This window comes from Camelus bactrianus, chromosome 13 (assembly GCF_048773025.1).
Source record: "Camelus bactrianus isolate YW-2024 breed Bactrian camel chromosome 13, ASM4877302v1, whole genome shotgun sequence".
NCBI classification, from domain to species: domain Eukaryota; kingdom Metazoa; phylum Chordata; class Mammalia; order Artiodactyla; family Camelidae; genus Camelus; species Camelus bactrianus.
The window spans coordinates 71,564,659-71,580,879 of NC_133551.1; the positions used below are offsets into that span (position 1 = coordinate 71,564,659).

The 16,221-nt window shown below is 50.7% G+C and overlaps 1 protein-coding gene across 2 annotated transcripts in view; it reads right to left on the reverse strand.

Annotated features, from left to right (window-relative positions):
- Positions 1-16,221, reverse strand: part of CLCN6 (chloride voltage-gated channel 6) — a 31,531-nt gene that overhangs the window by 6,481 nt on the left and 8,829 nt on the right. Inside the window, exons 5-20 of one of the 2 annotated variants that reach the window (XR_006725711.2) lie at positions 14,770-14,836; positions 12,890-12,996; positions 12,139-12,265; positions 11,414-11,481; positions 10,200-10,258; positions 9,221-9,353; positions 8,291-8,404; positions 7,869-8,035; positions 7,199-7,325; positions 4,512-4,638; positions 4,089-4,242; positions 3,767-3,926; positions 3,577-3,683; positions 2,356-2,542; positions 1,346-1,503; positions 1,073-1,195 (exon numbers count right to left, since the gene is read on the reverse strand). Coding sequence is in view for 1 of the 2 variants with exons in the window: in XM_010957526.3 (XP_010955828.2) it covers positions 1,073-1,229; positions 1,346-1,503; positions 2,356-2,542; positions 3,577-3,683; positions 3,767-3,926; positions 4,089-4,242; positions 4,512-4,638; positions 7,199-7,325; positions 7,869-8,035; positions 8,291-8,404; positions 9,221-9,353; positions 10,200-10,258; positions 11,414-11,481; positions 12,139-12,265; positions 12,890-12,996; positions 14,770-14,836 (2,019 nt within the window). In the remaining variant the exon portion in view is untranslated. Of the gene's footprint in view, positions 1-1,072; positions 1,230-1,345; positions 1,504-2,355; positions 2,543-3,576; positions 3,684-3,766; positions 3,927-4,088; positions 4,243-4,511; positions 4,639-7,198; positions 7,326-7,868; positions 8,036-8,290; positions 8,405-9,220; positions 9,354-10,199; positions 10,259-11,413; positions 11,482-12,138; positions 12,266-12,889; positions 12,997-14,769; positions 14,837-16,221 lie in introns of both variants that reach the window. The other variant, XM_010957526.3, reaches the window with a different exon arrangement.

The following is a 16,221-nucleotide window of genomic DNA, read 5'->3' on the forward strand; positions in this document are numbered from 1 at the left end:
AAACCAGGGTGGCAAGGCTTCTCCCTGGAGCCTCCAGGGAAAGCACGGCCCTGCCGACACCTGGATTTTGTACCGTGGCCTTGAGAATCACGAAAGAATACATTTCTGTGGTCTGAAGCCACCCAGATGCGTGGCAACTGGCAATGGCAGCCTCAGGAAACTCATGCAGTAGCTTTGCTACTGTTCCTGCATCCGGAGTCTTCCGGATTTTCCCTCAGCTCTCACTGCCTCTGACCATCCCTGGGCACCTGGGCCGCCACCACCAGCTCCCAGGCTGGGCACGTAACCACAAATGCCAGTCACTGCTCTGCCCCCATCTTTTCCAGCTTAACGCCTCCTTGCACACAGCCCTCCTGTCCCCCACCCGACTCCCAGTGCTTTCTCAGGCCAGCTCTGGCCGGCTTCCGCACGCAGGCAAGGCCCACCTCCCCACTCCCACTTCCTCATCCCCTCTGCTCCACTCCAGACCTCTACTCCCTGCCAGCTGGGCTGGGCCTCCCCACAGGCCACACCCCAAGCCTGAGCCCCTCCCCAACCCTGACCCTTCCTGTCCTGCCCATGTTAGCTGCTCTTCGGCCGGCCAGTCAGATCACGAGTGACCGCAGGCTGGCCGCCCACGGGCAAGACCTGAACTAGGAGGGTCAGTTTGGAAACTAGGCCTCTGGGCGACTTTTCCGGCTCCTGTCACAGGTCACTATAGGAACCACTTAGAACACATCCCACCCACTCTGCTTATCGCTACAAAAATTGAACAAAAGAGAAAAAAGAAAGCTACAGGACAATTAACAAGGAAAATACTATTTCTTTAAATGACATAAGGTAACCAAGCTCACTCGTGCCACAGATGAAAGTGCAGAAACCCTGCTGCAAGCCTGCAGGCCAGAGGGACCCTTGACAACCGGTGAGGGGCCACGGGGAGAAGGGCTGCAGGGGAATTCACACCCTGCTCAGTGTCACCTGCAGAGACCCTGCCTGCAGCGGGGGACGAGGGGCTGACAGCAGACATGGGGACTGCGTTCCTACCACCCTTGTGCCCTCCAGAATCCCGGTGCGGACAAGAAAGGAGACTCACCGACTGGCTCTCGGAGTAACAGACTCCTCGGACGAGCAGGGTGACGAGCTGCGAGCGCAGGATGAGGCCGTGGAAGGTCAGGGGGCGGAAGCGCTCCTCCATGGTCCAGTCTTCACTTGGGGACTGGTCAGGGTATAGGTTGGGGTAGGGAGTGTATCTGTTACACAAAAACCAGACGCTGCCTAGGACACCCTCAGCAGGATCCCTTCCCGTCCCGTCTCCAGACCCCTCCCTCAGTTCCCAGGAACAGCCCCGAGCAAGGGGCTGCCTCACCTCCGGTCCAGCATCTGCTGCAGGAGGTCCTCCTTCTCCCCCGGCTCCTCCGAGGTCACGTGCTCATCGCACATGTTCCGCAGCTCACTTGACGGGTAGGACTTCATGGACTGGCTCCGTCTGCGCTGCTCACCAGCCCGGGTGAGGATGCTGGACTTCTGTGGGTGGGAGCGGGTGGCGATGATGGAGGCAGCTGCCAGGGAGCCGGGATGGCTGCGCACGGGCTCACCAGCACGCAGCAGCCATTTGGGTAAGGATCTGGGTGACAGTGAGGGTCAAAGCCACAGGCCCCCATGGGAATTACAAGACCCTTCACAGTGGCTCAGGGGCTTGTGATTCAAAGGAGTCTCTCAGAGCCCAAGGTTTTTGCCAGCCCAACATCCCGGCTCCTTTGATTTGGCGACAGCCTCTCAGATCTCCAGCGGGGAACACCCCCCTCCTACGTCATGTCTTGGTGGGCCTGTCCACTGATGTGCCCCCCAGTCTCCAAAGCCAAGGGTGGGCATGCCACCCAAGTGAGGCAGCAGGAGTCCTCCTCAGCGTGGACGCCCCTGGTCCTACAGGGGTCTACCAGCCACCTGCATGCCGAGCGCAGCGCTTCTGGTTTCTCAGCTTTCCTGTCCATCCTGTGGCTTCCAGCTCACTTCTTTCCCTCTCTTAACTAGGTCGAAGTCCATTTCTGTTGTTGGCAACTCAGAACCCTCCCGGATACAACTTGCACTGAATACTGAAGACTGCTGATTAAAACAACAGTCTATCCACATGCTTACCAGAACAAGAATGAGCACATGTCCTGATGGCCTAATAAAGTCAGTACTCTCTGTCAAGTCTACACTCGCTGTTAAGTCTATACTCGCTATCAAGTCCATACTCACTGCCGTATACAATGAAAAGAATGCTAATTTCCACAAGAGCCAACCAGGGCCACCCCGTCTGAGGGGTGTGGCAAGCCCAGGATAGAGGAACCACTTGTTCATCGCCCACCTTTCCTCCGCAGCTGTTTTCTTTACCTTGAATTTGATGTTGTTACTGATCAGCTGGTTGCCCTTCATGAACTCCTTCTCATTGCCCCGGTTCTCCGTGACCACTGGGAAGGCATGGTGGACTGTGGTGCGCAGGATGCTGACCAGAGACTGGATGCGGGTGTGCGGGTAGACGTAGGTCAGGTTAGGCTCCATGATGTCGCTGGCTCGCAGTCTGGGGGAGGGAGGGAAGCCATCCAGCCTCACGACAGAGCCCATGGCATCCCGGAGCAAGCTGTGATGGGGCTGCTCGGGTCTCCTGCACTGCCTGGACCACCTGGGGCCCCTCTTCTGAACCATCTTTAGTGGTTCCTTGAGCACACGTGCTCCTTTTTACTTCTATACACTTTGCACATGCTGTTCCCCATGCCTCGAATGCCATTCCCCGCTTTGTCAGATGGCTAGGCCAAAACCCTTGGCTCAATACAAGCGTCCCCTCACAACGAACCCCTTCCGCTTGTCCGGGGGTTTGGCTGGCCCTCCTCAGCACTCTACGGCACGTGCCGTGTATCACCACTGAGTTGCTAATTATACTGGAATTAAATAAAAATTGTTTGGTTGCCCCTTTCACCAGGGATGGCGACTGTCACCCACAGGTCCAATCTGGTCATGCTCACTCATTTTCATGTTGTCTATGCTGCTTCTGCACTAAAATAACAGAGCTGAACACTTGTGACAGAGACCACATGGCCTGCAAAGCTGAAAATATTTACTCTCTGGCCCTTTCTAGAAGTTGGCTGACCCCTGCATTAGACTGTAAGGCCGTGCATGATACCCGGACGTGGGAGGCCCAAACTATTTGTGGCTGATGGATAAGTTGGTGATTACGCCTAGAATAATCACTGCTGATAGTACGACATTTCATTAAGCCCACACGAGGCAGCTAGTTCTCACTCACAGGGCTTAGCTCCTGACTTCAAACCTTCAATCATAACACTTCCTGTTTAGCCAGAATGCCCTGCCAGCTGGACAAAGCACCACATGGCCCTGCCCGCCCCAGCTCCCGGCCCCACACGGCTGCTCCACCATCTCAAACATGCTTGGGAACAGACGTGCTCGCAGTTGGAAGGACTTTCCTGTTGTTAGTCAGTTTTGCCTTCTTCCAGCTCAAGATTCTGAATGGCCATTTGCTACCTAACACAAACATTCCTCAGGCTCTAGCGTTTGTAAGTTCTGGAATGAAGCGATGAACAGACATCACGGCCTTACTTGTCCATTTCCACCTCTGTCTCCCATTCTAGAAGCGGCACGCCTCGCAGGCCCACGTGGATGTCATAAATGCCCTTAGTGAAAAAGTCTCCTGTCCACTTGGCCACCTGAAACACAAAGACATGAAAAGAGGCTGCTGTCGGGGGAACGTGGCTTTGAACCTGAAAGAGGCCTAGAGGGGCATGCTTACCATCAGGGTGATCATAATGGGAAGGCCGTATGTGATCTCGTTGGTTGACTCAATCAGGATGACCGTGAGACTGATGGTCATACGGACGACCCCACCCAAGAAAGCCGCGGCACCGATCAGGGCAAAGGTCCCCGAATAGATATGGCCCAATCCAATGTAGCTGGTGAACAAAGAAACCAAGAACGTGGCTTAGAATCATACTGGGGAGGGGGGTATGGTTCACACACGTACACATATGGTCACAAGTGCATGCTCTCTCTCTCTCTCTCTCTCCCCCTCCCTCTCTCTCTCTCACACACACACACAAACACATACAGAATACCTTTTGAGGACATTGGCAACTAAACGTCCAAAAGCAGCTCCACACAGCAGAGAAGGCACAAAAAGACCACTTGGAACAGAAATGCCGTAAGTCCAACATGCAAGCACGAAATAGAGGATGAAGAACAAGGCCAAAGTGATGGGGCTAAAAGTACCTGCAAAGCAAGAACCGACCTGAGTCCCACTGAGCCCGCCCAGGCCCACCAGACTGCCTCTGCTCCCACCAGGTCCCTCTGCACCCCGACTGGTTCACCTCTGCCTCTGGAGGCAGACACCCTCATCTTTTCTGGGATGACGCTACAAAATGAAAAGTCCTGGTCTTGCTCAGAGTTAAGTGCAAACTGCGTCTGAAGGTCAACAGAAGGCGCAGAGGAATAATCACTTGTTCCTTGCCGAAAAAGCCCCCAACCCCTCAGAGACTCACCATCCTGGTGGAAAAGCTGAAGGATGGCAGACTCCTGGGGGTTGAAGAAGAGTGTGGCCATGTCGTTGTAGGTATCATTGGGACAGAAAAAGGTCTTGATACTTGAATTCACATCTTCTGATGTGACCTAAGAAGCAGGAAGCAGAAAGTCAGTACAAGGGCCCCTGAACAGGGCACTTGAAACTCCGAGGCGGATGTCTCCAGACAGGCTGACACAGTCTGGCTTGTGAGCTTTACCCATAAATTATATAGGCAGCAAAAATAGAGTCACACCCAAGCAGCTGACTGTGATACTGGATTCCTTGACTTTTGAGAATGAAAGAATCAGGATGAGGGGTCCTGTTCATTCACATTCATAACAAAAATGTAACTACAATTTTGATTCACCATGCAGCTGGCTCGCCGTCCTCTCCCAGTGGGAATTTTGTAAGTGGCACTGCTGGAAGCCTGGCTCCAGAGTGCCACGGACTGTGGAGGACAAGGCAGCTGATGGACAAGTGGCCGGGAGTGGACAAGGATCTGTGGAGGAGAGTTCAGGACACTGCCTGACCTAGTGCCCCAACTTTGGTTCTAAATTGAAAAAGCCTCCGCCTCGAGTTTGCTATGGAAGAAAACCTACGCACGAGAGGCCTGATGCAGATGCCAAGCTCCTGGCCGCCTCCCTGACATGGCTGAACAAAACTCAAGCTGCAAAAGGAGCAGATTATTTCTGCACATTCCAGCCATCTCATTCTCTTCATCATTTTGTGTGGGAAGGGAAGATTGCGGCACTGCTGGACTCATTAGAGGGCAGGGGTATTTGTTTTCTGGTTGAAGGTGTACAATGGTATGGGGGTGGAACTCACACCTAGCACTGGGCCTACGATTAGAGTGTTAATACAAAGCTAACCAAGGGGACCGGCTTTCCCTGGATTCGATTCTATCAAAGACACTGTAAAGATGCCCTTATGTGGCACTATAACAACACCAGGTGACGGGTTTGCATAACCCTACCAGGCGGACCTGGCTGGACAACCCAGCCAGAGGAAGGCTGCCGTAGGAAACAAGAGAGTGCCCCCTATTGGCAGAACCAGGCAGGGAGGAACTGGCAAAGGAGCCTATTCAGAACAGTGAGGGTGAACAGACTGAGACAAGGGCTTAATAATCAACACAGGCAGTGTTTCCCGAACTATGCCTGGAGGAACCCCAGTCCTGAAGATGCTCTGGAAAGAGCCCTGCGGCCAAATGCATACAGAAGTGCCACAGCACTTGCTGGAAATCAGTGTATCTGGGAAATGCAGAGAAGAACCTCCACAGTCAGACGGCTTTGACTCTCACGCATTTCATTCATTCTGTGAAGCTTCCGTTTCCTCATCTATAAAATGAGACTCATACCCACCTCCTGCTATATATTACTAGCTGAGTGATTTCGGTCAAGACCTTAGTCTTCTCATCTGTAAAACGGGGATAACACGAGCCACCACCACAGTAGTAAGGATTAAATGCAGGCATGTATGTGCAGTGCTTAGTGGAATGCCTGGCACACGTTAAACGTTCCCAACACTTACTAGAATTTTAAAGGCCCCAGGAAGTCCTGTATTAAACCTACTTAGCTCTGGTTAACCCAACTGACCATAGAATACTTCTCCATTTGTTTGTTCTTGAACCATATATGTCAGTGTTCCTTAGAACACATTTTGGAAATTATTGATCTGATAATGAGGTAGCCTGGGGGAAGAGCTAGTAACAGAGTTCAACAAATTTTTTTGGTAAAGAGCCAGACAGTAAACATTTCAGGCTTTGCAGGCCACATACAGGCTCTGTTGCATACTCCTTCTCTGTATTTTTTTCCCCCAACGCTTTAAAAGTGTAAAAACCATTCTTAGTTTGGGGGCTATACAAAAACAAGCAGTTGCCAAGGGCTGGTTCTGGCCCAGGGACCACAGTTTGCGGACCTCGGATCTAATAATTCCAGCTGTTTGCTGACTGTTCCTGGGGACACGGAAGAGACAGTCACTCAAAGCAAAAGCCCAAAGGGGCTCAGAGGGACTTGAGTGGCAGAACCTCCAGCCTCCAACCTACAGGCCAGTTCTCTGACCCACAGGGGGGATCAAGAAACACAGGGCAGAGTAAGCTACAATGCCTACCTCACTGACCCTGATCTTTCAGGGCAAGGTTCTATAAAATACCACATACTCCTGAGGAAGGAAAAGGGGAAATGAGAAAGGACATATGCCTGTAAGTGACCTAAACTCAGTAGAAACCAGAAGATGCCAGGAAGGGCCAGGACCACCCTGTGCCCTGAGGCAGGCACTCCTTTCTCCCATCTTAAGGGTGCCTCTCTCACAATCCTGAGTGTGGCTGGTGGGCGCCTTTCAGGGGAGGAGAGGCAGAAGAGTAAACTGGGGCGCAGAGAAGCAGCAGACAGTCAGCTTCCTGAGCGTGTGTTTCAAATTAGTTTTGCTCAACAGAGAGAGGGAGAGAGAGGAGCCCCCTTTGTGACGGCCAGGACTGTTTACAACAGTGAGAAAGAGGAAATTCCGTGCACAGCCCCTCTTAGGTAGAAGGCGATTACTCTGCATGAATTCCTCTCTCAGCAATCTGATACAGGTGTGGAACAATGGACCCAACACATCTATTAGTTCTAAACAGAGGCAGATCAGATGTTCCTGGATGCTTCTTTGCGGGTATAGGGTAAAGGCAGCTACCTGCAGCTGGGAGGAGTCGTTACCAACTTGACTCGCAGAAGGCATCTGTCGGCATTCTCCTAACACCATGGAGGCCACAAACACCACCACGGTGGTCACCAGAGACACCAGGAGGCTCTCCAAGACTCTAGGAGGCAAGCACAGCTGTTATTACGGGTAAAAAGTCACCTGGTCTTGGGAACTAAAAAAACTGCCTACCCCCGAGCCCCCTTCCCCCAGAGTATTCACAGCAGCCCCGAGTCAGTCAGCGCATGTGCAGAATTTATCACGACTCGCTGCGTTTCAGCAATTTGTAAGTAAAAAGGGGGCAACCAGCAACGTGGGCGGCTGTGTCCGCATCAACTCTCTCCGAGGAACGAAAGGGCCTTCCATTTTAAGTCCGGGGGTAGTCACATGAGAGCGCACCCCTTGGCAGGGCGGACACCGCCTTTGCCGTGTGTTCTGAGGGCGAGTTGAGAGAGGCTGGGAGCCAGTCAGCAGCTCTGCTGTAAACGGAGCTCATCCCCAGCCCTCTTGGCCTGTCTGACAAGCAGAGCAGACGGACACTCTCCGTCTTAGACATGAAATTGAAGCTGGCGTGGGAATCGGGGTCTGTTCCTCGGGAGAGATGGCCGGGTCCACACAGGGCTCGGGGAGCCGCGGCAGGCGGGGGAGGCGACTGCACGGGTACCTGACGAGCTTAGGTTTCGGGTGCACGTTTCGCATACGGTACTTTGCAAGCCTCTTGTTCAGACAGTTGAATGTGGCTCCCAGGAGGCCCCCAATGACCCCCATCACGACGAAGAAACCCAAATCCAGAGCTGTCCAGAGATGACATTTTTTATCAGAGTCAGAGCACTGAGAGAAGGGGCAAGGGAGGGAGAGAGAAAAACCACAGTGCCCATGAGAACAGGAAGGGACAAGAGCAGAGAAGACAGGGACAAGAGCCCAGGCGGTGCCAGAATCCTGCCCACACCGAGCGCAGGTGGCACGCAGGAGACTCAGGGTAGAGAGGTACCTACCCTTCTGATAACTTCTCTCTGGTACTTCACTTAAGAGCAATTTGCATGGGTCAAGAAAGAAATTCTAGGGGCGAAGACAAAACAAACATACCTTAAACTCGCCGAAGTTCAGCAATCCAGGGAGCTGGAAGGAACCCCAACTTCCAAACTGAATCCCAGAACGAAAGAAGTTGAGCGTGAAGGTGGCAGACATGGAACAAAAGAGCTAGGGGACAGGTGACAAAAACAAGAACATTCAATAGTGACAAGTCCTTCTTCCTCCCAGACACATCCCCATAAGCCTACTGCTCCACAGAGACCTGCAAGTTCTGGGTCTGGACACAGGGCTCTGGTAAGCACGGTGGTAAATACACCTCAGGTGTGAAAAGTTGGAAATCAGGTTATAAGACATTTTCATTCCGACAGCCTATCATGAAGGACTGTTTATTCAGAGCCTATTATGCACCAGACCCTGTGCCAAAAAGGGGACAGTAAACAGCAGAGGAAGAACAGGTTCCCCTGAGGGAGGAGCCGGAGGTTCGCATCCAGCCCCGCCGCTGCCTCAGGACCACAGCGGGTCTCCCGTTTCAGGTCGGTTCGTCAGGAGAGGCTGACGGCAGTTTGATTGGGGATGGGAAGGGCATTAACATAGAAAGCACAGAAAAGTCCAGAGCTTGGAGGTTATGGGTGTCTAGAGCAAAGGAGTTTCCAACAACGTCAACTCTCCTGGTCTCATCAAATCACAGGGAACTAGGAGTGCGGACTAAATCGAGCCTTTCATCACTGCGACGTCGCGCCTCCACTTCGGTGACTCCTCTTGTTTCACAATCCTCTTTAACGTTAACAAACAACTACACCAGCCTTACTCTGGTTCGCGCTTGCAACGTCCACCTTTTCTGCTTTTACTTTCAGACGTTTATAACTGTACCTAAAGTATGTCTCTTGTAAACCACCAAAAAGGGGGAAAAATAACTGGCAGACGTATGGAGTGCCTGGTTTACATTTCGGGCAGTGCTCAAGTTCAGGGGAAGGTCCTCCTCACCACTTTCCACGTGAGCCCTTGATTCCAGAAGGACGAGCCTTCCTCCAGACTGAACAAGGTGCCCCCAATGGGAGCCCCAAAAGCCGCAGCCACTCCGGCGGCCGCCCCTGCTGATACAAAGTCCCGTTTGTCTCTGAGGAGGGGAGAGAGAGAGAATTTATGTAAGAAAGAGCCCTCGCCTGCAAAAGGCAGTTTTTTACTTCCTTATGCGTCAACATTTTAGTATCTTGTGACCCATGAAGAGTCAGGGCTTATAAACGGCAGGCCCCTGGGGAGGCGGACTCAGTAGCAAACACTGTTCACCTATGAGCCAAACGCTCTCCCCAGTCAGAGCTCTGCCAGGTGGACCGGCTCCCTGGGTGCCTCCCTCTCAGGAGGCAGACGGAAGATTTCTGGCATCACTGCCGAGCCACGTGCTCACCAGGTCTCCCTTGCAGAGTGTAGCACCAGTGAGAATGTCCAAGCGGGGCTGCGTGCAGAGGAGCAGGTGACAACGACCACAGGAACACCGTGGCGAGAAGGTGGACCACAACCCGGACCCTTGGGCCCCTGATCGCAAGGGCCTTGCCACGTGTGCGTCAGTAACACTCGCAAACCCCACAGGGCAAAGAGCGCCCGGAAGAGACCTTCCAACCCTGAGAAGCAGCTGACTGAGTAAATAAAACCCTTCTTGATAATATGCCTGTGGACTTTCTTGGCCACGGTTTTGATCTTGGACCATGCTCTTCACTGTCTGAGCTGCTTCTGGGCCTTGTGTCATGACAAAATAGAGGCCATGATGCCAGCTTGGCCCTCGTGCTCCTTTCTCTCAGAAGAATAGCTCACAGCCCACGTCCTTCCTGACAGCCGGGTTCTGCACGCAGCCTGCCCAGCAGGGAAGACTGTGAGCCTGAGACTGAGAGCAAGCATAGGGTCTGAGTGGCAGTAAATGAACAGCTTGGTTTTTTTCAAAAAATCCCAATTCCTACCCTTTCCGTACCTGTCACTCCGGAAATAGGGGAAGTTAAACTGGATCTTCCGTAAGGAGATGCTCTGAAACTAGGACAAGAGAAAACAGTCAGAGAGGGTCCTAAGGCTGCAGAAATCCAAGGTGCCAGGGGAGTCCCCGTGGCCTGAGGGCACCTGGGCAGGGATGTCGGGAGAAGGAAAAGTCCAGAACAGCAGCCTGGGAAAACAGAAGTTACTTTGGGGAGGAACTTCTTTTCCTGCCCCTAGATTTCTAGGATCTTCAGAATCTGCATTTTGTACACAGCAAGTCGGAAAGGAGAAAGCAAAGGGCTAAGCGGAGGGTCGGGAGGAACTGAAACCTGCTGCAGTAGATGGTGTGAGATCTGCTTGGGGAAGCTGACAGGAAGGGCCAAGGAGGCCAACTTCCAGCCCACCCTAGCTTGGCCTCCTCCCACCTCTCAGCTCACTTCCTGGAGGCCAGTGCTGGACGTGGAGGAGATGAGGCAGGAGCCAGAGGGAGAGAAAGGGGGGGCTCTGGACCAAAGAGTCTTCCCTCCTTTGCTCTGACAACTCACAGTGACTCCCTCCCCTTAGGACACGACAGAGAAATGTCTGTAACTAACTGCTTACAAGGAGAGGCGACTTCTCAATGTGGAGCAGCCCGTGAGAACGGGAGCTCTGGAGTCGTGAGCGAGCTCCTTGACCTCTCTGAGCCTCAGTTCCTCATCTGAGAATGACGGTGATGAGGACAACTGAATCCTTGAGGTGGCTTTAGAGGACAAAGCAGCTGGCACAGGGAGAGTGTGGCCCAGACCGCGCCCAACGAGCGGCAGCTGTTACTCCCCTGCCACCTCCGACGGCATCAGCGAGACCTGCGTTTGACACCGTCTCAGCCAACGCTTCCAGCCCCTGGGGGTCTGGCGGCCCTGAGACGCCCCTCAAGTCACCTCATCGCCCCCCACGATGGTGGTGGGAGCACAGGCGGCTTTCATTTGAACAGACTTTCTCAATGTCCCATTTCTGCTCCTAGGACTCAGCAGGGCTGGTTAAAACCTGGATACAGCTACCTGCTTTCGTGGGAGACAGACTGTACAGTGTTCACATCAACCCACACTGACATCAGAATCCAGAGGCCATGTTAGAGTGCTCCCAGCAGATTCTCCCCAAGTTCAACTGGTCATGCCCCAAGCGCAGGAGGCCCACTTGGAGGGACCCTCCCATCCTCCCCAGCTCATCAACCCGTACCTGCGGGAGGCCAGCCCCCACCACCGCTCCACTGTGGATCATGGGGCCTTCCTTCCCCACAAAGAGTCCTGGGAACAGGTGGAAAAGGGGGAGACCATCAGTCAGCACAGAACGGTCTCTGGGTCAGGAGACCTTTATTACACAGAATTTTCTCTTGACAACTATAAAACAGAGATAATCACATGGCTTTATAAGAGAAAGAGTAAGTCAAATGCCCATCAAATAGGAGAAAATAATCTTGAAACTCTAAATCAGGGATCAGCAGATGGCAGCCTGTGGGCCAAGACAGGCTCGCTGCCTGCTTTTGTACAGCCCGAGAGTTCAGAATGGCTTTTACGTTCTCATGTGGGTGCCTTTTGGGCGGTTATGTAAGTGTAAGGACCTACGCAACAGCTCCTATTCCACCTCTCGACCCACAAAGCCTCAACTATTTACTTGCTGGCATTTTACACAAAAAGCTTGCTGACTTTGCTAAAAGCCAACTCCACGAGCCAACTAGACGGTCGTTCTGCTTCAAAACTAAATGGTGTGCTTGTCAGGTACCTCTGAACGGTGACTTATTAACAGAGTTTGCGTTTGAAAAATAACCCATCCACAGAAAGTGCAGAGCTCTGTTTGCGGGCAGGCCCTTCGAATCCGAATCTGCTTAATGTGTGTACCTACCGCTTCTCCTCATCTTTGCCCCTTGAATGTTGAAGGATAAAAGTCAGCAAGACCCTCCTTACCTCCAGCCACACTGAACAGCACGCCAAAGACTTTGCAGAGCAGGGTCCGGAGACGGACGATTCCGGGGACCTTCACACCGTTCAGATAGCATTTGATCTCGGGTATCCCAGAACCCGCTGCCACTGGCTGACGGGAGAGCAGGCACCCCCATAAACTCAGGCTCCACAGGGTCTGTGGCCTACCCTGGACAGCCTCGCCAAAGAGGGCGAACTGCCCTTCACTGGCAGCATCGGCACCTCCTGGGGGGGGCCGGTTAAACACGAGGCGGCCCCCTCCTCCCTCCCGCCGTGGGTTTCCGACTCAGTTGGTCCTGCGCACTTCTAACGGGTTCCTGGTGACTCAGCACCCCCTGGGGGCCCTTCCAACCATCAGTGCGGGCACTTCACCTCGGGAGAGTCCCGCCTCACTCCGGGCTGGGTATCGGTCATTTTTAAAGTTATTTTAGAGTCTTTTAAAGTTTAAAGTATTTAAATCTTCGGTAATTTAACATTATTTAAAGTCATCTTTACAGCTCCCCAGGTGCTGCCAAGGTTGAGAACCACCCTCCTAATCTAGATTTTTCCTCTTTCATCTCACCAGAGGCAGAAACCTTTACTTTCAGAAACCTCTCTAAGTGAACAAGAGGCCACTTTTCCTCCAGGAATCTATATTCTAAGTCTAGTTCAGTTTCCTGACCCTCCGGAAATGGAGCTGGAAAAAAACAAGCGCAGGAATCCAAAACCTTGTAAGCAAAAAGGCACACCACCTCACCTCAATGAGGACAAGAAGGCTCGCAAAGAAGATGAAGGTCAAGTTGAAACCCAAGAGTTCAAGGAGGGACAGGGCGAGGCAGCCTTTCTGGCTGCATTCCTCCACCGCTACAGACACTGGGTTAAGGAACACGGGCTTGCCAATCAGGGGCGGTCCTGCCATTACCAAAAATGAGGCAGCTTCTCCTCTTCTAAAACCCGGTGGTTGCTTACTTACTGCACATCTTCCTGTTCTCCGTATATAAACTTGAAAAAAAAGAAAAAAGCCTGCTGTCTCCTACATTAGGAACCATTTTTAAATTATGAAATACTTCCCACATTACAAGCTGTACAAATACCTGTACTCCCACGGCCCGTGCAAATCTCAAATGTTACACTGTATTGGCTCCAGGTATTTTTTAAAAATGAAAACGTTAGATACCATTAAAAACAACAACAACGAAACCCCTTGCGTTTCCCTCCCTCTACCCCCGGAAGAAACCACTAACCTGAAACTACTGTGCGACCTTAGCTGTGTTTCCAACATGCATCCACATCGTTCTCCGTGTTTCTAACACTAAAACAACGGCATCGCACTTGATGCACTGCAATGCACGTTCTACAATTTCCTTCCTTCTCTCCCTCAACGTTTTTTTGAGAATTGGCTCTGTTGATACAACAGCTCTGGTTCATTTACTTTAACTTCTGCATAAAATTATATTATATGAACATCAATTTTCCCATTCTCCTATTTGGTGCAATTCCAGCTTTTTGCAATCACAGAGCTGCAATGAACATCTCTGTACATGTCTAAGGCACGTCTACAACAGAAATTCAGGGGTCAGGGAGGTGCACCTTCCTGTGTCCTTACCTTGCATTTCCCTGCGGGTGGTAAGGTGAGCACTATCCACAGGTTTATTTATTGGCTGGCTTTCCCCTTCTGAGAACTGCCTGTTCGCATCCTTTGCTCATTTTTCTTTTGGGCTGTTTGGGCTTTTTTCTTATTGAGTTGCAGTTATGCCTTTATTCTGAATACTAATTATTCATCTCTTAAGTGCACAGGGGATAACCTCTCCTGGGCTGAGGACTTGTTTTTCAGCTTGTTTATGGTGTTTTATTGTTGTGGGTTGGGGTTCTTTGTTTGTAGAAATAGAACATTTACTTTGACGTGGTCAAGTTTATTGATCGTTTCGTTTTGTGCCTTCTGGAGCGCTAAGAAATTATTCCCTCTTCTTGACATCATATAGCCTCTTTAAGTTTTGCCTAGTTACATCTTCAGCCCACCTGGAATTAATTTATAGTACAAAGTACCAATATCCCATCATCTTTTCTTAACTGAGTTGCATCACTAACTGTCATTTACCACATTTCTATATATGCACGGGCCAATCTTGCTTCTGTATTATTTTCCGTTGGTCTAATTGGGGATCCCAGGACCAATGACACTATTTCAGTTACTGTATCTTAAATTGTATTGACATCATTGAAGGACACAAGAGAAAGACTTTAATAGAGAGAGAGAATATATGAAGTCCCCTGTCTGTTGTTCAAAACTATTTCAGCTACTTTGGGGCTCTTTATTATTCCATACAAATTTAGGGAGAGAATTTTTGAGTTTCACGAACAATTTCATTGGAATTTTCATTGGAACCACATTGCATTTATAGGTTAGGGAGAACAGGCATCCATGGTTTGTGTTTTACGAACCACGAATGTGAGCATCTCTCTCTCTATTCAAGACTTTCTCTGGTGTCCTTCAATGATAATGGAAAAACCTTAAACCCAAATGGCTAATAAATAGCTCTTCAAAGATCACATCTACTGCTAAACTCATTCCCAGACAGGAAAGCCGAGTCAGCAACCGCTGACGTCCGGGAACACCAAGAACTGTGAAAAGGATACACGCCTGCACCACTCCGAACTTGAGCTGGGTGAAGAGGCGAGCAAAGAAGTCCACGAAGAGACCCACCTGTGAAGAGCAAGTGAGCCATCACCCAGGTCTCCCCACTGTTACAGGCACCCCCCCTTGAAGCCCCACCTTCCCCCGCTGCCTACACTGGCTGGTCACATGCACCCCTGGCTACAGGAGATCCCCACCCAACCCTGGCCCCACGGCCCCTCCAAGGAACAGAAGAAGGGGGTACAGCCAAGTTGATAGGAGAGTAAAACAGAAAGAGAAAAAGGGTTGCCAAAAAAAGATCTGAGACCAAGGAAGGCCACCCATGATTAGAGAGCAACAGCACGGAGACGTGGGAGGACCTGCACTGCTCTTGCCAAAGACAGTTTCAAAAGAAAAATTCTAAACATGTTTTCAGCGATGCTCGGCTGGATAAACGTAGCATAGCTCACGACAGTAGGATATTACTGTGAAAGACAACATTCACTTGGGTGCAGTATACGACTTTCACATATTTCTTGTTACTGTTTTACATTTCGTAAGCCATGATTTTGACTTACAACCATCTTAGAGCCAATGGTTACCCTGGTAAATAAGAGAAAACCACTCCAGTTTTACTGTTCCGCTCTCAGAAGTCCATGCTCAGGACTTAATGGAGAACTGGAAAAACTTCTGATTTTGTGGATTCAGGATCAAAGGCTTTTGTGCCTTTAACTCTGGCCTTCCCTCAAGCCAATGCCTGGAGGCTTTCAAATAATGAAACAATAAATGGTGACAGATCAAAGGCTAAGAGAACCAGTAGCAAGAGGCTCTCGTTGCTCCATGATAAAGGCAGGTCTGCCTTCCTGGAAGGTGATGGCGCTCTGTGAAACTGCTAGTACTGACAGATGCCAGTTCAAAGGACTTTGATATCAAAGTAGCACAAGATTAACAACTAGCTGAGTAATGACTATGCTCATTAGAGGGAAATTTGCAACCAGAAACATATATAGCACAACAGACACTCTGAAATGTCAACAGAACAATTAAATCAACCCAAGTTGCCCCCACAATGGTATCCATCATGATGTTACCAAAGAGACCTCCCAAATGCCATTAATCTTAAGTAAGATGTAAGATGTTCCTTGACCTCTGAATTTGTTATAGAAAAAAATTTGACAAGTGCCATGAAAGTACAAATTGTAGACAGCCCTTGTGGCTATGTTATATTTAAATGTGTGTTTCTGTTTAATGGGTATATCTGGTAAAATATGAGGCTTGTGGTTGATTCTAGAGAACGGTGATAAACAGGCTACTGCTTAAGACTATATATAACCTCTGTTATGCATTGATGTCTGTGTTCCCCCACCACCCCCAAATTCGTATGTTGAAATTCGAACCCCAAATGTGATAGTATTGGGAGGTGGGGCTTTTTGGAGGTAATTAAGTCATGAGAGTGGAGCTCTCATGAATTAGGA